Source organism: Ilyonectria robusta, assembly GCF_021365365.1.
Source record: "Ilyonectria robusta strain PMI_751 chromosome Unknown BGZ61scaffold_20, whole genome shotgun sequence".
Classification (NCBI taxonomy): Eukaryota; Fungi; Ascomycota; class Sordariomycetes; order Hypocreales; family Nectriaceae; genus Ilyonectria; species Ilyonectria robusta.
The window spans coordinates 309056-329861 of NW_025764454.1; the positions used below are offsets into that span (position 1 = coordinate 309056).

Sequence of the window (20806 nt, forward strand, 5' to 3'; positions counted from 1 at the left end):
TCTCACGAGTCACACGTTTCTGAATCACGGCGCCTTTTCCCAACACGGTTCATTTCTTTACACAGGAACATACCAACTACTCCAAACCCTATGAGCAAGGAGGCTGGGCCACCGTTGTTAAGCGCGCCACCCGCGCCAACAAGTAAACCGGGCCCGATAATACCAGCAAGTCGAGGTGTCAATTGCGGCGTGTTGTTGCTTCTGCTCCTGTTCTAAGATCTAGCCGGCTTTTGTCGTCGCTTCGGCTGGCTGCCCTGGCTATCATCGTCAAGCGGACGTTTCGCACGTTCAGGAGCCATCGCTCAGGTGTGCTCCTAGGCGTGCGGGCGTGCGAGCGTTCAGGAATGAGTGGAGTTGGATGCGGACTTCCTAAAAGAGTGGGGTTGAGAAAGAGTGGCAAGCCAAAAAGATTTTTTGTCATGTTACCTCGCGCTTGTGGCGGGCCCATCACACGTCCATGACGCGCTCAGCATTACCACCTGCGAGCCACTCCCGCACAATTATTCTGAACTGCAATTAATAGTGTATTAGATTCAGATATCCTCCTGGTGAGATGTCTATCCAACAAATATTGTATTATATACTGATGGTTTGTTCCTCGATGAGGGAACCTAGTGTTTGAATTTACTGCATTTTCGTTGCGCGCACGTCACAGTTGCCAAGGCCCAAGTTTTGGGTTTCAAGCTGCTTTTTTCTTCTCTGCCGGAATCCTGTCTAACTTTTTCGACCCAGTCTAACCTTGATGATTGCACTGAAAACTCCCACGACCCGACCTAACGCTCGGAATAAGGTTACTATCTCAAGGTTGTTGACTGCAGACAGCAAGGTCGTTGACTGCAGACAGCAAGGTCGTTAACTACAGACAATAGGGTTGAAGTCAGAGGGGTTGAATGGAAGCTTCAGGCAGAGACCGGTGGGCAACAACCTTATTGTTCAGCTACTGTTTCTTCTGGTGCTGGGTGTAAGTTACCACTTATTGTTTATTCCTACTGTTTGAGATTACTGTATGGCTTTGATCTATCTGATGATATTGAGTAAAGCTAAAAAAAAAAACCAAATACTGATGGTTTGTATTTTTAGCAAACCGAGATGCCGAAGTACGACTTGAAAATGCCCGGGCTTCGAGTTCCCTTCGTGCGACAGGATCCAGGCGGGTTCATAGATGCCAGCGACTAGTTGCCAGAGTCGCACAAAGCGGGCCGCCCGCAAAAGAAGCAAAAGATTGATGGCAAACGGAAGCGAGATATTGCAGGCGAAGCAACTCGTTCAAGAAGTGGAGATGTCTCTGCTCTGCGGAACCCAGGCCAGGAAATCGAACGAGAACAATCTGGCGTTCACAAATGGCTAGAGTCGACTAACTTCGACTTGCCACCACTGGATGATTCCGCAATTCCAGATGACAAGACTATCAGCGACGCAGAAAGTCTCGACATTTTCGGAGGCTCGGGTGTGGTGCATCGACACAACAGCAACACAATTGCAAAGTCAACAGATCATTTAGCCGCGACACAGCAAACATCTTTTGTGAGTAGCGACGGGTCACGATGCATGAATAATGGGGCCGTCTTGGACTTATCACTCGAGAGCATCAATCATAAGGCAAGATAGAGGTGAGCAAAGCGAGTTGTACATTGACTATATCGAGCAACCAGTTATCCATCACAACTGTGTCCATCCATCTTTGAGATCCGGGTGGCTTCACCTAAGGTGACCATTAAGGACTATGGCTTGTCTGTCACCCACTGTTTGAGACCCGCGAAGCGACTATCAAGACGAGGTCGAGTAGAGCCACGAGCAACTCCTGAATTTCCTCCACGAGGATGAGTAAGTGCAGGGCCTGTATTTCCCTCACGAGTCGAGTCACGCGCAGGAAGCGCAGGTGCTGTATTTCCTCCACGAACAGAGCCACGGCCACGTCGGCCAATCCCACGACTCTTTCCCGCAGCAACTGGTTTCGTCGTGACTTTGCACTCATCAGATGAATCGGAAACGGATCCAGCAAGGTATTCCTCTTCGCGTCTCGCATCATAGGCATGATGGGCCTTGACCTTTGCTTCATGCGGGGCGTAGTCCCAAAAGTCAGCGTCAGTCTTGAAGTGGTGGCCCTGTTGGCTGAAGCCACCTGCAAAGGTACCAGGAGGGTTGAGGGGAGTCCAGTCTGAGACAGGGGTAGAGAGATCCCAAGTGTTGAGTTCAGAGCTTGAGGGAATGGACGCATCGTGCTTGTGAGAGATGTTAGGGTTCCGGGTAGTCTTGGCCTGGAAGGTAGATGTAAGACCAAATCGGCCGAGCTTTGAAGAGATGGTAGTGATGGAAGGTTTCTCATCTTCGGATTCATCGCTACTGACCAACAAGTCATTATCGTGGGCCTTGTATTTGCCCTTGCCCTTGCCGCTAGCTCTCGTAGTTGTCGTAGGCCCCAGTGAGTGAATGCAGTCATCTTTGGGAATGACGATACGATCGTTGTTTCGAAACCACTCGAACATCTGTTGCATTTGATCAACTTTAATCGACATGGTCTCTCCTTGTTCACCTTCACATCCTTGAAGCTGTCGAGCAGTCACCTTGCGACATGTATTCTGATCTCCAACAACGAACAGAAAGTCTGTTTGTCGGCTGGTGGCGACATTTAGCCTCTGTGCGTCTCCTGTGAAACGTGGCCCAGTTTCGGCATTGACACAAAGAACAAGAACAATGATACGAGCCTCGCGGCCCTGGAAAGAGTCAACAGTATGGCATTCCACGCCGTGGATGTCGGAGTATGATGATTCCAACATATGCACAAGTTCACTCTTATTCTTGTTGTACATTGTGATAAGAGTGAACAGTTGAGGGTTAAGTGCAAGGTCTTGGACGAGGCTCCGGATCAAGGTCAATGCCAGCTTGTTCTGCCCGGGGTTGTAGCTTGATGACGACGATGGGTCTTTGTGGCAAGGAGACTCAGAAGAGAGCAAGATTGGATGCGTCCTCCCCTGAGGGGAGGACATTGAGAATCGTCGGGTAGACCATTCCTCAACCTGCTGCGAAATGGGGCGGGAGGCGATGGGTGAGGTAGGGCCGTAAGTCAAGGAATGCTCAAGATCTGGATAGAAGACATCCCGAGACATGTCGAACTGGCCCTCTGCCATGCGGTACTGCTTCTCAAAGGTGAACACGGGCCAACCACTGCGCTTCATGAACTCGAGTGCTGAAATTTGGCCTGCAAGCGCGAAGCGATTTCGGGGTTGGCGGTTTGCGGCTCGATCCCTGGCAGAAATCAAGACTGGGGGGGGCTGCTTCTCGTCACCTGCCATCACACACGGTCGCAGAGTGTTCCCGCGAACGATCTCAGCATCACCTAAGCACATGGCTCCTGCCTCATCCAGAACAACTGCGCTGCAGATGCGGTTGGCCAGGGAGTATGGTTTATCCGCAGCCATCGATGGAGTGGTGCAGATCATATCAGCACCCTCGATCAAAACTTCGAAGATGTCGGTAATGTTGGCGCGTGTGACTTGGGACAGAGCATCGTACTCCGTGACGGTGATCTTGCGCTGGGCGAGGTTGAGCAGAGGAGAGAAGACCTCTTGCCCTTTCAAGGTCTCTTGTCGGTGGCGAAGTACCACGGGGCTGGTAGCTGAGAGTGCCGGGACGTTGGCATCGACATACCCCAAGACTTGGAGAGCGTGAAACGCAACTGATCCTTTAAGCGACCAGGTACCAAGATCCCAAGGGTTCGGTTTCATGTCTTCACCTCGAAGGATCTTCCAGAAGTTTCGAAACTCGGATTGGACACTGTATCCGCGGATAACTAGCGCATCCCTGAGGGATGCGCCTGTGTGTTTCCCATTGTACAATGCGACGCAACGAGAGTTGACGTCGGCAATGCGGTTGCGGATGTTGTCTGTAGCCACATTCGTAGGGGCAGAGACATAGACACCCTTGATGTGAGGGTTGGCGATCATGCCAGCGACCACGATGCCAATAGTCTCCGATTTGCCAGCGCCAGCAAAACCAGCATAGACCTGGATTCCAAACACAGCAGACTCCATGTACTTGGTCAGGTCGTAACTTGTGTCTGCGTCCATCTGGTCAATGATGACCTGACGAAGGCCGTGATTGGGAACGTGGAACAGGTTGACGACTGGCAAAGACATGGGGGATGTAGGGCAGCGAGGGAGGATGGCTTGCATCTTGGCGGGAACTTGATCAGGTTTCACCGGGGGAGGTGGGATAGAGTTGATGCTGACCCAGAAGCCGCGGCCACATTTCAGATCTCGGTCCAGCGCCATCATTGCCTGAAGGTACCAGGCTTCGACGGGATCATCCTCGCCAGTTTCGGAATCCATGATGTCGCGGGCGGGCATGGGGATGGAGCCGGGAAGCAACCTGTTGATCGCAGCAACACGATCCTTGTCAACGGACGTGACATCGGAAACATCGTATCGGCCGCGCTCAGCCTTCTCGATGGGTTCGTTATCAAACCAGAGGCAGACGGAACTCTATTCTGTCTTGCTTGCACTCTGGGCCTCGGCAAAGGTGTTGAAGGCGTGCATTTCGTGGATTTCATCAGGCTCACTATCCTCATCCTGGTCTTTGATGGGGGGGCGGGGCTTCTTGATGTGCAGCAAGATGGTGCCAGGCATCTGGGCTTCAGCTGGTGGGTCCACAGCCACAAGAGCGTTCCAGATGAACTCCCCAGTTTCGGAGGTAATCTTGACCGCGAAGGGGTACTTGGACTTCATCAAGCGTCGCCAGCTGATGATCTTTCCAGACTGATGTGAAGTGTTAGTGAATATTCGTCACAGTGACTAAGCCATGATGAAGAGATTGCGAGGAACTTACAAAGGTGGTAGGTACAATCACGCAGGCATAGTACTCGCCAAGGAACCTTGTGTCGCCCTGCACAGGCTTGGTTGGGATAAGGGCACACTTGAAGTCTTTGACAGCAATCTCCCCAATATCCTGGACCAACCAAAAGGAATCGTGGACGTAGGGCATTCCCAGGTAGGCAGCCATCTCCAAGTAAGAGTCCCACTTGAAATTTCGCTGGAAGTAAGGTCCCATTCGATCCGGAAGCTGTTTTTCATAGCGCTTCATATCCCACGTAAGACTATGGTAAAAATTAGGTTTATAATATTAACAATTTCAGGGAGAACAACTTACTTGTGATACATATAGCCAGACCAGCGAGCGGGAGGATTAACAGCATTGTGGATGTGGTCCATTTCCTTTTGCCCTCCAGGAAGGACAAGGGTGAAACTCCGACGTGCCAGGAACTCGGGGAGCGAACAGACGCCATGAAGCTTGGCATCCTGGTTGATCCAGGAATCGACTTCATCATCGGTACTGGCAAAAGGCTTTCGAAACCCTTCGGCAAAAACACCAAACTTTTCATCCGTCAGGTGAAGGTTGACAACCAGCATGGAGGTGTCATCGGCGCCGTTCATCTTTGGTTTGAGAGCCTCGTGGATTTTGGTGCTGAGCTTCTTTACTGAACACTGGAACTTGTTCAAAGGCAGCTTGATTGTAATGGGGTACTCGTTGGTCTGTCGACCATCGTGCCACCCATGCGAGACGCCGGTTCCCTTGGGGCGGTCCATAGGAAACGTTAAAATCACCGCGAAGTAAGGAAACGTCTCGCCTTGGCTCTCGGCCCGAATCTTGATGCGGACCTTAGTCCCAGAGAACAGATCATCACCGACAAAAGTGAGAGTCCCCAAGTCCAGTAGGAGCCCTGCTGGACGCGACACAGGGCGAAATTTCGCCTCTGCCATCTTCGCCTTTGAATATGTTAGTACAGGAATAAAGCAGCAAATTATTATACTCACAGTAGAGGTATCAAGGTTCGCGCGAAATTGAACGTGTGACAATGAGAAGCGGGTGGTAAGTGTTGATTGCGAGTGTGAGTGTGTGAGTGTGCGAAGGTGAAAAATCGTGAGCTGGAGTGGGGTCAGATACAAAATCAAAAATGCGATGTGAGGCGGCATGCAGGTTTGACAGCTGTCAAGGAGTGCCAAGTGTTGTTGCCTGGTGACTGACGGCTGCAAACAGGTTGCGTGCAAACAACTTGGCTACAATCTCGCACACGAAAACAAGGGGGGGGAAAATGAAAAAAGGGACACATACCAAAGGGGGGCATCCGCTGGAGAACAGCAGACATAATGAGGGGGTCGAAAATGATGCGATGTTCACTGGAGACCAGTGGACAGGAGGAGGAGGGGTTGTTCACCAAAGGTCGGTGGACAGAGGCTATCGTAGACAAGAGGCACCCCAACCAAGATGGAAGGGGCGAAAGCGGCGACCCAGAGGGAGGCCGATGAGAGGGGTGAAAAGAGGAAAATCCAAGTGGGAGCGGTGGTGAGGGGGATTTCATCCAAAACGCCGTGGTGGTCCCTCCCACAAGCCCGGGCCACAAGCTGACCAACAACGCTAGCGTTTGACTTAGCTGTTGAGTAACTCAAGGCACCAGGCACCGAGTGGAGTGCCTAGCTACAGTGGGCGCAAGTTACCCATTCATAAAAAGGAAGGCATAGCTCCGCTCCAACGTACCTACGAGACGGCGGCAGGCCACCTTTTGCTCTGTTAGAAATCAAGGCTCTTCTGCATCATGAAGTGTATGCGCTTATTGGGAAAATCCCGCAGCTCGTGACAACTGGGGATTACAATTGCACATCCTCCTCAACGGTTTTCGTTGGCAGTTTTTGTTTCCAGTCCTTCCCACTGCCGGTTCCTGTCTTCTTGGCGATCTGCTTCCAAGCATTCAGGGGTCACCCGAAGTCCTCCCATGATTCAATGATCGAGCTTTTACCGAGGCCGTCTTCAAAGGGTGAAGGAGGCACCACAAATCATCGTCATCCTCGGTTGTAAAACTGTCAAGGTATAAGCCAGCACGAGCAGGATGGATAGCTCTGGAGCTCTGGGAGCGATCTCCACATCATCAGCAACCCAAAATGGTTCAAAAAGGGCGACTGGATCGAGACAGGGGAAGGGCTGGTCACTGGATGGGTAGACAAAAGTGACAACAAAATTGTTTTTTGATACGGCCTCAACTAAAACCGAGTTCGTCGATACTGACGAGGTGCTAATTGTGCAACATTTTCTCATGATTAATCCCTTCGGGTTTGACTCTCAAGCAAATTGACCCCCTCCCAAGCAAATTTGGCTCCACCTAGCCCAGCAATTGTGTGAACACATGTGAAGTAAAGTGTAAAGATAGGGAAAACATCTGATGGAAACAGAAACGCGATAGTGAAACAGAAAACCATGATGCGACAGTCTCGTCCTAATCAGCCTTCGGTCTCGTCAATGTCAAGGTCCGCACCCGAAACCCAGGCTCTCAACTTCAGGTGGATATTGTGGTGGAAGTGGTCAAAATGGGTTATCAGGGCTGGTTTGGATTCGAAGACTTCACCGTTTCTCCTGCAGCCTTGAACGGGGCAAGTGCGTCGAGTCCATTCTTGCTTACGCTTGACCGTCGCTTTGAACCACTAGTCAGGCAATGCTGGCAAAGTTGGCACAGCAGGGGGGATGGGAGGGTATTGTGCACCTCCAACCCAGGCTTTGAGTTCCACCAAATGATGCTCGTGAAACTTCTGGAAGTGCACTGTCTGGTACCGTATCGAGATGAAATCGGCGTTATTCCACTTACAGTACGCGACAGGGCAATTACGCCTCGTCCAGCTTAGATCTTGATCAGGCAAGGGTGGATATTCCGCGCCGTCAACCCAGGCCATCAATTGTTCATACACGTCGTGGTGGAGGCTGAACATATGAGACCGCTGAGCCCCCTTGTTGATGAATTCTTCCGTCAGCCGTGGGCAGCCTTCAACTGGACAACCATACCTGGTCCATCCGTGATGGGCTCGGTCAATGTGGCCTTGTAAGGCGTGAGGGTTGGGCCAGAGAGTTTGATCCGAGCAGAAGTCCTTCGTGCAAACAGCGGGCACATAATAACAGTGGACCCGGTGCTTGCTGAACGCCGCCCGAGACCCGACCGCATAGCCGCACTTCTCGCACACCATCTTGCCCTCTGTGGACTTTCCGAAGTTGCAATTCTTGGCATGTCCGTTCACGGCCTTCGAGTTTGCGAATGTCCTTGGACATAATGGCAAAGGACAAGGGTACATCCATCTTGTGGGAGGGTCTCGGCTACCCCCCGACTTTACCCAAGCCGGAAGGGCGATCGATTCAGGCGAATCAAACCTGTACATGTTGACTGTAGCAAGGTAGGTAGCAAAATCGTAGGGGTCGCCATGCAGGACTGCTGCGGGGTCATCAGAGCTGCCGCTCTGGGGATCGAGGATGGCGGCAGGCGCATCGCGGGCAGAAGAAGACCCAACAAGTGTAGGCGATTTTTCAGCACTAATCACCCGCAGAGATGTGACACCCGTGGCGGACTGAGTGACGGACCGAGTGGTGTACCGGGCAGTGTGTAGGGCAGGGTCCTCGGTGGTACCCGGGGAGTTGAATAGGGCAGAGTCAATGACAGAGTCCTCGGTGGTGTCCAGGGAGGAGTATGGGGCAGGGTACATGGCAGAATCCTCGGTGGTGTCCAGGGAGGAGTACCGAGCAGGTTCCAGAGCAGATGGTTCATCAAGTGGTTGAACTTGCGGGATGACGATCTTCTCTTCGTTAGACGGAACGTTTTTCTGTTTCCGCAGTTGAACGCTGGCCTTGTGACGGCTTTTGGGGTCGGTGGGATCGAGACCTTTGCTTTCGCAGAAAGCAGTGACGTCTTTGGGTGAATTGCGTCTCCTCTTGAATGGGACGGGGGCTGGGGCAAATTCGAGTATATACTTTGTCCGTTTCTTGACTACTGTCCGTACGCGAATGTACCATGTATCGTCAGCCGTGTGGCCGACGTACCGACTTGTGACATCTGCTGCCACAGACGCCTTGCTATGTCCGAGGAGTTGTGCGGCACCCGCTTCGCCTCGCACATTAGCCACAGGAAGAGTCGCGATCTCAAAAGCCGCGCCACGTCGGAAGTCGTGTGGCCGAATGCGTTGACTCAAACCGGCAGCACGAGCTGCTTCATCAACAGCCAGGATAATGACATTTTCCTTCGCAGGGGTATCATAACGAAGGCGATGATATTGGTTTACTGTGCCTGCGACAATGACAGGGTTCTTTGGCGTAGCCCACACCAGCGGGTGAGAAGGTCGCGCCATGATGCTGGCCCTGATCTGAGCCAAGGTCTTCTCTTTGACAGCACCGATCCGAAGAGCCCACACGAGCAGGAGCTTGATCACACAAACACAATTGTATTTGGAGTCTGTGAACTCTCGGAACTCGAAGGCATTTGACTGCGAATCGCTGCTACACGAAGCTGGTTAGGATTTGTGGGGCATACCAAAGGTGCAAGGAGGATGCTTACTTGTGGCCCTTGGTAAAATGCAGGGTGACGGTCGCCGCGAGTCGATAGTCGTGATCTGGGTCTGCGCGAATGTCCACATGCTCCTAGCATAGGCAGGCATTGCCGTGTGGTAGGAGTGCCGGACAATGAAAAAGAGTTCTGCTCCATGTCGGGTCGATGGAGAAACCCTCAGGCGCAGGTAGAGGAGTCGGCGATGCCAGAGGATTGAGGCTGGGGTCGAACTGGGGGTGTGGCAGGCGTCGTGCTGGAGCTGGTTCTAATCTAACTTTTCTGTCTGCTCCGTCAAGGTGAGCAAGTTGCCGGCACAAGGTCAAAAAAACACAGTTTTATCCACAATTCAAGCATTTCTTACCCAATGCTACCACAATGAGCTGGAGCTGGTTCTTTATGTTCCTATAGCACGTAAGATTGTGGTTTCTGTTTTGATGTGGCTTGGAAGCTGTAGGAAAAGAGGAGAGAGGAGGGGCCCAAAGGGACCGAGTGGTTTAAGGAAGAGTCCCAGCTGACTACCCTTTGGGTACGCAACATCAGCCGGGATGAGGGGGTGCTGTGCCTGCATGATCCCTCGACCCCCCCCAGATGTAAACAAAAGGGGGCAGGTGACTCTGCTACGCTAAAAGGCACTGTAGCAGCCGGAAGGGTGTTGCGCTTTTTTGGTCTTTCGCGGTTTGGGTCTCCTCCTTCTCGAGGCGAGGTACTGATTGTGGACGCAGACCTAAGCAAGATTGTTAGTAGAGATTCTTGCTTGGAGGCTTTGAGTAGAAAGTAGCGAGTGTATAGAAGGAATCCAGAGAACTCGTTCAAAAGTGAGAGCCCAGGTGGGCGCCGCAAGCGGTACGCAAAATCGGCGGGGATGAAGGGGTGCTTCTCGAGGCTGGGTGAGTGAGAGTGCAGAGTTGGGCGAGGCCATGGGAAGGTAGGATCTGTCAGACAAAGGGATCCAGAGGTCTACTGGATCGAGAGACCGAAAGTCATGCTAGGTCTGTCAGTCGGTCGGTCAGTCAGTCAGGAGCTATAATTCGCACCATGATGCGTGACACGCGCAGCTCGGCGCGTTGAAGACTGCAGAAAGGCTGAGGTTGGAGGCTGAGTTGAGTCGTTCGGCAAAAGCGTTGGGCAAAAGCGTTCGGCAAAGGATGAGCTTTGCATGCGCGTGTCACGCCGTGCGAAAATGGCTTCGGCGCTCCCCAACCCACACAGCCCCGCCTCGAGTGACGACGCAGAAGACTTCCTCAACTGTCTCGCCTTTCTCAGTGCTAATCTCGTCATGGGCATCCCAGCCAATCCCCTGGGTCCAGAGGCCGAGGTTGTACTTGGATGCGAGGCTCTACGGCAGGAACGGGGAAGGGGAGATGTAGTTGAAGTGACTCGAGGCGCTGCCCCAGGGAGCCGGATCATCGAGGCGAGTGGCGGTCGGCGGCGGCGGCGTGCTACTAATAAAGGCCTCTTCTCAACTGGATTAGTGTAATCCAATTGCCCCGCAGTACATTCCTCGGCTCTCTGTATCAGATGTAAACAATAGCGAAAAAGTGGACTGTTGGCCCTTTCTGCCCTAAATTCCAGCGCTGTATCTACCCGCTAGCCCCTAGAGCTTAGCGCTATAGCTGCCCGTCGAGCCCTGAAGGCCCTAATTTCAGCGGTCCAGCTGCCCGGCCCTATTCTTCTAGGGAGGCACTCACCATAGCCTTAAAATCAGAACAATAGGATGGCCCGGAGAACAAAGGAAACACCTAGATATCGCACTGCAAGGATCCAAAGAAGCGCAAGATTGTAGATCTCAGACAAGTTTATTCTGACAACTATGCTATCTTCGGATAACATCAAGCATGGTATGTGCTTCAAACGCATGAGCGTATTGTGCCCTTCCTTGGCAAGCTAACTCAATTCCAGCCCCAAATCATCCCCCATCTATCCTTCATCCATCCATCTCTCGCAAAGCCCTTGTCCATCTCAGGCCCTTACCCATCTTAAGTAGGCCCTTGTCCATCTCACGCATTGTCTACTCATTCTAGACATCTTCACTGCCACTATCCTAATTGACGGACCCCTTGTCGTTCGTCTCGCGGTAACGTTTCTCGGCAGAACTCATTGTCTTCTTGGCTTGTTGCATCTGAGGCCTTTTGCGCTTCTGTAGGTTCACGCGCTTGCCACCAGAACCGCTACTCTTTTTATCGAAGTCGCCGATGGTGCGATGAATGTCGTCCAGCATCCCGATTGGCACGTCCCACAAGTCACTGGGTTTGACTGGGTCACTACAGTCACGAATAGCGTGATCCGAGGCAATACCCTTTCGAAGGCAGGACTGACATCTTGGTGTTTCCAGACACATGTCAATGGCGTGACCGGGTTGATGACAGCGCATGCACCAAACGCCCCAGTTCTTTCGTTCTCCTTTGATCGAGATGATGGATGACCTTGACCTGTGGTATCTGATCAAGCCTCCAATGTTCTGCGCAGTTCGGAAGGTGTCGGCGCTTCCAACAAAGAACTGAGCAAGGCGAGCCCGGGTTGTCATGACAGCGATACGTTTGGGGTCACTGAGGAAACCGACTCGAGAAGTGCGCACAAGGTCGACGATGACAATATCAGCCTCTGCACTGACAGAGTCATCAATCGTCCGAACTGTCAGGTGTCCCTTTGGTATCTCCGCAGGCGAAATGTCATTGATGATCGCTTCATACTGACGCTTCTGGTTGGTATAACCAGTCAGGATCATGATAGTACCGCGGCGAACAGGATGAGCGCGTCGTTGATGGCTGTATTCACTCATGTTTCGCAAAGGAGCGTCGCGAAACAGCTGGACGGCGAGCTCTCGAACGATAAGAGCATTGGTCGGGTTGATATACGACGTTCCGATGAGCTCCTCTGATCCACTGTGGACGTCGATGAACATACTCGTACCTTCAGCAGAGTCATTCCCAAGGGTCCGCATGTAGTTACGCATCTCGCTAACCGCCGGGCTTTTTTTCTTGCCTATACTCATTCGGCCATGGTAGAGATGCAACTGTGCATACTCTGCGACAGTTCCGTGACTTCGCCAGTTAGTGTCGAGTGTGAGGTTGAAGGCATCGACAGAATCTAGTCGGTCCAACAGGCTGATCTTCCGCTGCTGTCCAAAGAGGTCCTTGAAATGTTCCGCATCGGCAGTCCGGCTGACGGGTGTGCACTGCTTTGGATCGCCGAGGATCAAGCATGGAGCATCCGGGAACGCGACAATAGGGATGAATACCGAGGCTTCGCTCATCCTTCCGACCTCGTCGATCACGCACAGATCTGGCTTCCAAGCTGGAACATGCTGCGATAATTGGAGCAATGCGACAGGAGTTCCAACAATGGCATCCGCGCGGTTCACGACAAGTTCGAGGAGAGTACGGATAGCAAGCATGTTCTCAGCACGATTCTTGTTGAAGGCCTGGCGGTCATCAGTGTACTCTGTCATCGCACGGACTTGCTCGGGATATGCTTTGGGAGAGCCGGCAACAAGTGACTTCGCAGACTCCGACAAGGAGTTCTTCTCAGCTGCAGGGCTGAATTCGGACCATCGGTTCTTGCGATACTCGGCGTGATGGGTGGCTAGTGCAGCATATTGCCGAGGTGCGAGAGACAGCGCGGCTGCATCCGCGTCTGGGGGAGGTGCAGCATTGGCATCCAGAACATTAGCAACCTCGCGATCCCAAGGGAAGACGTGGATGACAGTCTTGCCGTTGGACTTTTTGACAAGCCGTGCTCGCGCATCTTCAGCAAGCTTGTTGGACGGGGTGACTCATGCGATTCTACCAGCCGGGTTGGATTGATGGACCTTGCATGACTGCATCGCAAACCTCAGTCGCCAAAGTTGACTTTCCAGAACCAGGACATCTAAGCCTTAGGTTTATATAGCTTAGCTTTAGTCCATAAAAACAAGGCCAATTTATCGAGTCGGTAGTGCAGAGATTGACGGATCGTGGAGTGAGGGGAAGCCTCACCCAACCTAAATATAGCAGCAGCACTACAGAAGCACTCATTATTTCTAGGTACTCGTCAATGCCGCTATTTGATCAACACACGATAATTGAACCAGTAAATTACAACTACGAGTCATCTCTCAGCTCGACAGACGCCATTCCCCAGGCAGCGAGATTCCAGATTCAGCCTTACCTTTGGTGGTTCGTGGCGCTCCACTGCCACCACAGCGCCGTCTTAGCGCGACATCAGCCTCAATTGGGAGGGAGCTGGATTGACGGGTGCCTTGAGACTCCTCGATTCCGAAATGCTTAAAGATGTGACCTTGGCCGACGACAACATTGCCATTTTCTCAGCATCTTCTCCTCGGCATTTTTACTACCAAGACACAAACACACCCGTTGGGATACTCGCACACCATGTCCGCCCTGCCGCTATCCCAAGACGCCGCAATGGCCCTGGCGCAGGCGTCTCTCCATGATCGCGTCGTTGGATGCTTGTTCGGGTCCGCCCTTGGAGATGCCATCGGCCTATACACCGAGTTTCTCACTGCCGACCTCTCCGCCAAGGCATATCCGACCCGGTACTTCACTCTGCTGCCCTCGGAGAAGGCAACGCCATTTCGGCGCGATCGCCATCGAGACTTCCATCGTCCAGGCGAGTGGACCGACGACACAGACCATGCCATGTTGATCTTGCTCTCGTTCCTCCACAGCGACGGCAAGCAGATGGACACCAATGACTTTGCCTCCCGCTTGTCAATCTGGGTGCGGATGGGCCTTCGCGCTCTCGACACTTTGCCGCTTGGCCTGGGACGAACAGTTGGTGCCATCGTGCGGAGCAAAGCTTTTCTAGACAACCCCGAGGCTCAGGCTCGGGCGCACTGGACCAAGGCCAACTATATTGCCGCGCCGAACGGGAGTCTTATGCGGACGCATCCTATTGGACTCATGTGTCTAAATAAGTCGGTGGAGGAGACTTTTGAAGCCGCAGCCAAGTATTCAGTCGTCACCCACGTTGACCCAAGATGCATCATCTCATGCGTGATTGGCACAGCCCTCGTCCGTGGCCTCGTGCGCGGCGAGGTTCGCACCGAGAGCTACGTTGACGAGATGATAGAGAGCGCTGTCACCTGGTACACGGCCCGCCAAGACAAAGAACTGGAAAACCCCGAGCGAAAAGACGAGCCCCGGTTGGATCTGGAGGAGCTCAAGACCCACGCGACAGCTAAGACGTTGGGGGATCTCAAGCTGGACGAGACTTACAAAATCGGATACGTCTACAAGACTTTCGGCTCCGGTATTCTGCTTCTGCGCCTCGCTATGCGCCAGCTGGAATCGGCACACGGCCTTCGGTCGCAACTCACCAGTTTCGAGCCTCTCATCACCGATCTCATAATGGAGGGCGGCGACGCCGACACCAACGCCTGCTTTGCCGGCGCCCTGCTCGGCTCCTTGCTCGGCTTCAAGGCCCTGCCCCCACACTGGCGCGACGGCCTCCGTTACGGACCGTGGCTAATGGACAAGGCCGAAGGACTCAGCACCGTTCTTGGCGTCACCGAGGGGTCATACAGCGGGTCGGGCGACAAGGACACGGCGCCGGACGGGGGACGGGGTTTCCTGACGGATGATCAGATGGAGAGGAAGTGCATGGAGATGCAAGCGTGGATGGCGGAGCAGGAAACGGAGTGGAAGAAGAAACAGGAGGGGGATAAGAAAAAGTGGTATGCATGGAAATGAGAACTAGGGCGGTAATGATGGCGTTTGGGTATTCGTCGTATTAGTCTGAGCAGATAGCTCGACATCAACATCATTTTAAGAAATATATCGGCAAGTTTTTCAGGCTCACACTCGTTGCTATTCGTACGCGAACATTCACGTGGGTTTGTATTGCAAAGTGTCCCCTGGGACCGAGAATACGTAAAGTCCTTATGTCTTATGAAGACCTAAGATACTAAGACCTAAGACATTGAGACCGAACAAATAAACCGCCAGTGTCTTGGTGGCACCTAAACCTGCTGGCCTTGAGATGACCGGTCACGCGCAGATCCCGTTGCGACAAGGAGACACCTGAGATACAAAATACATGATGCATCCAATTTCCTGTTATCTATCTGAAGTGGTCTCCTGGTTGGACTACCACTGAAACTCGTCTTCTTCCTCAACTATCGTATACTCTCTAGTTTCTTTGGAAATCCGAGAGGTTTCTGTCTTTGTTCTCATTGCCTTTGGGGACCTCGGTCCAGGAACGTTGTCCAGACCCGAGTAGTTTGTATCAGTAAAATCCCGATCCTATAAATATAAGACTAAAATAATAAATAAATATAAAACTAAAATAATAAATAAATATCAGACTAAAATAATAAGTAAATAATTTTAAAATAAATAATTATTTAGTTAGTGAAAAATAGGAAAAGTAAAAGAATCCTCTATTTAATCTCAAAGTAATAACTTGACGCTTAAAAGTATTGGTTAAAATACCGTCGGCAGGCTTAATTTTATTACCCCACCTCACCCCGAGCCCTCCTCGCGTGGTCTGGAGGAGTTGAGTCAGAGTGTCAGTGCCTGGCAAATACATGCGTCGAGCTGAAGCATTTGTCGCTAGTAAACGGGCGTCGTTGTTGACGACCGTTTTATTTATCGTGCGTGGTTCAAACCGCACAGTCATTGGACACTACCTAAACACAGAGGCACGCTGCTAAACATACGTTTGTCGAGCCCCATAAGTTTGGTGGAGAGCACGGCGTTGCTGGACTACCACAATCATTCCATTGTTGTCGGTTCTTAGTTTGCACCCAATGATCGCATATAGTTTAGCCGTAGTTCAAACAAACAATTCTTGTTGCAAGTTTGCTTCGAAACGGCGCTGATTCACTGCAAACTCCGGGGCATCTTCCTTCTTCTCTTGACTTCCACGACCATTCCATTGTTGTCGGTTCCTAGTTTGTGCACAATGATTGCATAGTTTAGCCGTAGTTGCGACGAAATTTCTTGCCGCAAGCTCGTTTCAAGACGGCACTGATTCACTGCAAAACCCGGGGTCATCTTCAATCTTCTCTTGACTGCCTCACCCCACTCAGTCTCTCTCCTGCAACTCACTTCATGACAACTGGGGCGCTCGCCAGAGCATCACCAGCATCACCAGCATCACCAGCACCTCAACTCACAAGAGCCTGGTTGACACAGATCTTGCAACCTCCGAGGATCATTTCCTGCTCGATTTTGTTTTATCTACCTACCCGGCGGTTCCGCCTCGCCACCCCAGGTGTGCGGCTTTGGAGAAGACTTGGAGATCGCCCTTGCTTCAAAAGAACCACGACACCATCAGCGAGCAACCTGGAAGCGCTCCCAGAATCGCTTCGGTAAGCTCTTGGACATATCGCCACCTGTATTACTTGCATCTAACTCCACATCTTCAAGAGCCTTGTCGAGATGGCTGACGGAGAGCCACTTTCCCGATGGGGGGATTTTGCGTCATCCAGAACGTGGCCGACAACTCGGCGGATCTCGTCGCCAGCTCAGTAGCCACTGGGTTGTCACAGAGGTCTTGACTCGTGGCACCAACATTCGGGATCGCCAATTCTTCGATCCCGCCAGGATCATCTGGTGTGTCAGAAGGAGATGTGGACCACAATAACGCTACCGACAAGAGGAGTGATCATTCCCTTTTGCCATAGTCGGATTGCGACAAATCACAACACCATCAGCGAGCAGCCTGGAAGATTTCCAGCATGGCTTCGATGTAAGTTCTTAGACCTATCGCCACCTGTATTACTTGCATCTAACTCCACATCTTCAAGAGCCTTGTCGAGATGGCTGACGGAGAGCCACTTTCCCGATGGGGGGGATTTCGCGTCATCCAGAACGTGGTTGACAACTCGGCGGAGCTCGTCGCCATGCCAGCATCCATCGCTCGTCCCAGCTTCCATGGACTTACAGTGCCCGTCACGGAACGTTCCCCAGCCAATTTCCAAGATGTGGATGTAGTCGGAATGACCTTTCAATTCGGCCAACTCTCTACTTCCGAGACCATTTCGACGCATGATTTCGTGCCAGACGGCGACACTACCATCCGCGAGAGAGTCTGGGCCACCGACCCAACACAAAATCCAAGTTTGCCCCTAAGCTATTTCCTCAATCGGACTATGGAAGGCCCTTGGATGCGCAGGCAGAGACGAAGAAGGAAATGGCTTATACACCTTGGGGCTACAGACGTTCGAGAACTGACTATCGGCGTTGATGGTATGTTGGGCTTCCGTGGAATGCCCTTGGAAGACGAGGCCCATCTCATCCCGCCGTCCGCTCTCCCGAATATTATGGCTCTCGCCTTAAAGGACCCTTACAATCGTGCGGCACTCCCCGAGGCCCTGGTAATTCCTGAAACCCTTCTTGGCGTCATCAGGACCATAGCGGGTAGGCCCAATCTTACGCATATAGCATGGTCAAGAGCCGCCTCCTAGCTTCAAGAGATGACGGCTGACCTAGAAGACACCTTGCCCACTGTCCGTAAGGTCTTAGAGGTTTTGACGTCAGCCAAGTCGAGCTACTGGTTGGACTGGGAGTTGTTGAGTGGCTTAGTTGAGACGAGCGAGGAAAACATCAACATTCTGGTGAACCGGGATACTTCACCCAAATCCTGGATCTGTCAGGCTATGGCTCGAATGGTTGGGGAAGAGGCTGGTCCTGCAGCCAATCCAAATTGGTGGCGGGATCAGTTGCCGTCCAGAAACAGAATTCATGAAAACAGCCCTGGCGCTTTTGCCTATATCGACGTGGCCATTTCTCAACTGGGTAGAGCCGAGAGACGTCGGGATTCAGGAAATGTGGATGGGGCAAAGACGGTCGCACGAGGTGTCCTGTTGCATGTGAAAATCTTTTCAGGGTTGCAGCAAAATGGGCTTTTCATTTCATTGATTGAGGAGCACATCAAGGACCTTGAAGATTACGCTCGGAGTAAGGGATATGAGGTTTAGCTGGGAATCTCAAGAACACCAGAGTGGTCACAACGTTACCAGCAAGAGGAGTGATCATTCCCGTTTGCCGTAGCGGCATTGCGACACAGAGTTCCTAAGGGTTATGGTGAAGGAATTATTTTTATTTTATTTTTAAGAGGTTAGGGTGCCCTAGTACACACATACCCAGAGGGGGGACTAGAAGCTCAACAGTAATAAAAAAAAAACACCAACAATAGTATCAACAATACAGACCATATGCCCAGTCCATTCAAAGGTCAACAGTATACTCAGACAGACTAAGGTTTCTAGTTTAACTAGTTACCTTTCCCAATACTCATTTTATTTTCATTAGCAAAAATAATACCTTATCATAAAGCACCAAGAGGCACCAGCCTATTGTACTTAGCTTAGGGTGTCAAGCGCTCTCGGTACAACCATTCGGGTGCAAAATTTCTGTGTCGCACTGCACCTTGCAAGTGTGAAAATTTCGCTTCCCACTCGGACTGGGACGTCAAGGTAGGTCAGGCGATGTAGAAGGCCATTTGGAACCCGTGGAAGGAGATGGATATGCTTCAAGTCCCTCCGCCCTAAGACTTTCTGTGACTTCTTTGGCATATGGTTCAAAATGTTGTCAGCCAAATCTTCGTGGTTGGTGTTGATCAAAGCGCTCCTGGAAACACGAGTCACGGCCGTTTCCAATCGATGCATCTTCATCCAGTCTTTGATGTCAGCGTCAGATCTTGCCCAGTTGCATAAGCTTTGGAACAAAGTTTGAGGTGATCTCGGAAACGCTGCATTTCATCGTCGCTTTCTGGCACTGGGTTTCTCTGGTTGAAATCGATCCATTGTTCTGCGCTTTCGTCCGTCACAACACGAGCTCGTTTTCTCGGGCAATCTTGCTCCCCAGCTTCGCCTTCATCCTCGCTCTGAGATTCATCCACGAAAATTTTGGACGCCATCATCCACAAGGTCCCGGAAGCTGTCGATAAATGAATCATCGTCAGATTTGGAGTCATCTTTCGTCTTGACGGAAGTTGAGGCTTTTGAGATCTGCTGAGCCCAGCACTCGACCCTCAGGGTTATTTTGGAAGCCATCTCCGGCCTCTTTTGAAGAATCAACAGCGAAATATTCGTCCTCGGCGTCGTCTCTGAGTCGGTTGGTTTTGGGAGGTGCCTCCACTGTCTCGAGGTCTTGAAACAGACTCGTGATTTTCTGGGCGGATTTTGCCGCCGCATGTCGCTGACTCTGACGTCTTGACCCTTTGGTATCCGTAGCACATGTGTCTTTGTCTAGGAATTGTCAATTGACTGCAGCCGTTTGGGTCTCATTACGCATCAGTGAACCTACCGATCTTCTCGCCAGACACTGGAGTCGGCAAACTCGAAGTCTCGTTCTCACTCTCTCCCGACTTTACTTCTTGGGAGTGTCGAAGGTGCTGGGGATGGAGAGGGACTGTTGGTGTCTTCGTCCGATATAAAAATTGAAGAAACAAGGGGCTCTGGTGTCTCGTGGGGAGACCCTTGAGTGGCTTGACCGGTCTGTGTCCTTTCGGGGCCTTGGTAGACCTGGCGCGTTTCTTTCTAGGCATCGTATTGTCGTGATGGGAAGGGCTTGGTAATGGTCTTGTCTCACTGTGACGATCGATTGATTCTGTTTTGTGAATGAAGATGAAGATTGATGAAGCTTTTGCTCTGTCTGTATCCTTCCCTCGTGTGTGCGCGCTCCTTCACCCACCCACACCAGCTCCCTCCTACTCACGAGTGCCTAAGGCATCCATGCGACGACCATACCCTTACTTCTCAGGTACCAACCCACCGAAGCGCTGAGATAGGTACTGCTGGATGAATACTACCTTACCTACTGCTTGAGTTATTTAGGGGTCTCAAGTCATTGAAGTAAGGCCCGGACTCGGCTCGGCCCGCCCGCGTGGTGAAATGGGCGATCGTCCTCGCGCTTGGGGAGCGAATGCAGCTGCTCATCTTTGATCTGCTCTGCATCACTAACGCCTAGTTCCGTCCCATTATACGCGAGGACCTGCGCGACATCCTCGTCGACCTCAACCAGGAGGACGTCGACGCCGTCCATTATGGTTGGCGCTCTCGTCAGGCCTGCCCGTGAATCCAGTTCGCTCCTCCCCACTCCCTCCTCGGTGTCTCTGTGATCTCTTTTCTATTATTTACTCACATCTCCCAACTATTAGCTGTGAAGAGTATGTCTGAGTGAGTTCATGGCGGTAACGGCAATGGGATTGATGATGCGGATTGAAAGCTGCAGTCTGCATTCCACATTGGAGTGACAAGGACCTCTTTCGACGCAACTCAAAAACGCCAGAAGAATATGTGCGAACTTTATTTTGACATTAATTATCGTGCGCAAATATTAGAAAGAGAAAATAAGAAAAAAGAGTTTAATGGCAGTTCCTGTCCATGAGTTGGAGCATAGCTATGAGTTTCAACCATCCGCACCTTCGCAATTTTCTTCTTCAACCACGACATCCCCCGAAAGTGTCATCAATGCCAAGCATTGAAATCGATATGACCCATGTCGTACG

General features: G+C 51.7%; 5 protein-coding genes across 5 annotated transcripts; 2 read left to right on the forward strand and 3 right to left on the reverse strand.

Annotated features, from left to right (window-relative positions):
* Positions 1-1721: 1721 nt before the first annotated feature.
* Positions 1722-6142, reverse strand: BGZ61DRAFT_481949 (P-loop containing nucleoside triphosphate hydrolase protein; the record flags this gene model as incomplete). Its single annotated transcript, XM_046249352.1, has 6 exons — positions 1722-4481; positions 4825-5092; positions 5146-5762; positions 5811-5921; positions 6022-6053; positions 6109-6142. The coding sequence occupies 6 exons, from the start codon at positions 6140-6142 to the stop codon at positions 1722-1724; spliced, it is 3822 nt and encodes a 1273-aa protein (XP_046099940.1).
* A 1135-nt stretch (positions 6143-7277) lies between these two features.
* Positions 7278-9458, reverse strand: BGZ61DRAFT_554831 (uncharacterized protein; the record flags this gene model as incomplete). Its single annotated transcript, XM_046255591.1, has 2 exons — positions 7278-9310; positions 9359-9458. 2 exons carry the CDS (start codon positions 9456-9458, stop codon positions 7470-7472), a joined length of 1941 nt encoding a protein of 646 aa, XP_046099941.1. The 3' UTR covers positions 7278-7469.
* A 1670-nt stretch (positions 9459-11128) lies between these two features.
* On the reverse strand, positions 11129-13225 carry BGZ61DRAFT_458103 (P-loop containing nucleoside triphosphate hydrolase protein). The gene has a single exon (XM_046246715.1). It carries the CDS (start codon positions 12795-12797, stop codon positions 11391-11393), a length of 1407 nt encoding a protein of 468 aa, XP_046099942.1. The 5' UTR covers positions 12798-13225; the 3' UTR covers positions 11129-11390.
* Positions 13226-13411: 186 nt separating this feature from the next.
* Positions 13412-15141, forward strand: BGZ61DRAFT_458105 (ADP-ribosylglycohydrolase-domain-containing protein). Its single transcript, XM_046246716.1, has one exon. It carries the CDS (start codon positions 13720-13722, stop codon positions 15037-15039), a length of 1320 nt encoding a protein of 439 aa, XP_046099943.1. The 5' UTR covers positions 13412-13719; the 3' UTR covers positions 15040-15141.
* A 1970-nt stretch (positions 15142-17111) lies between these two features.
* Positions 17112-18272, forward strand: BGZ61DRAFT_536283 (uncharacterized protein; the record flags this gene model as incomplete). Its single annotated transcript, XM_046254376.1, has 2 exons — positions 17112-17712; positions 17788-18272. 2 exons carry the CDS (start codon positions 17112-17114, stop codon positions 18270-18272), a joined length of 1086 nt encoding a protein of 361 aa, XP_046099944.1.
* Between the last annotated feature and the right edge of the window lie 2534 nt (positions 18273-20806).

Coding starts and splice junctions, on each gene's coding strand:
- BGZ61DRAFT_458103 (XM_046246715.1), bottom strand. CDS start 12,797: ATGACAGAGTACACTGATGACCGCCAGGCCTTCAACAAGAATCGTGCT.
- BGZ61DRAFT_458105 (XM_046246716.1), top strand. CDS start 13,720: ATGTCCGCCCTGCCGCTATCCCAAGACGCCGCAATGGCCCTGGCGCAG.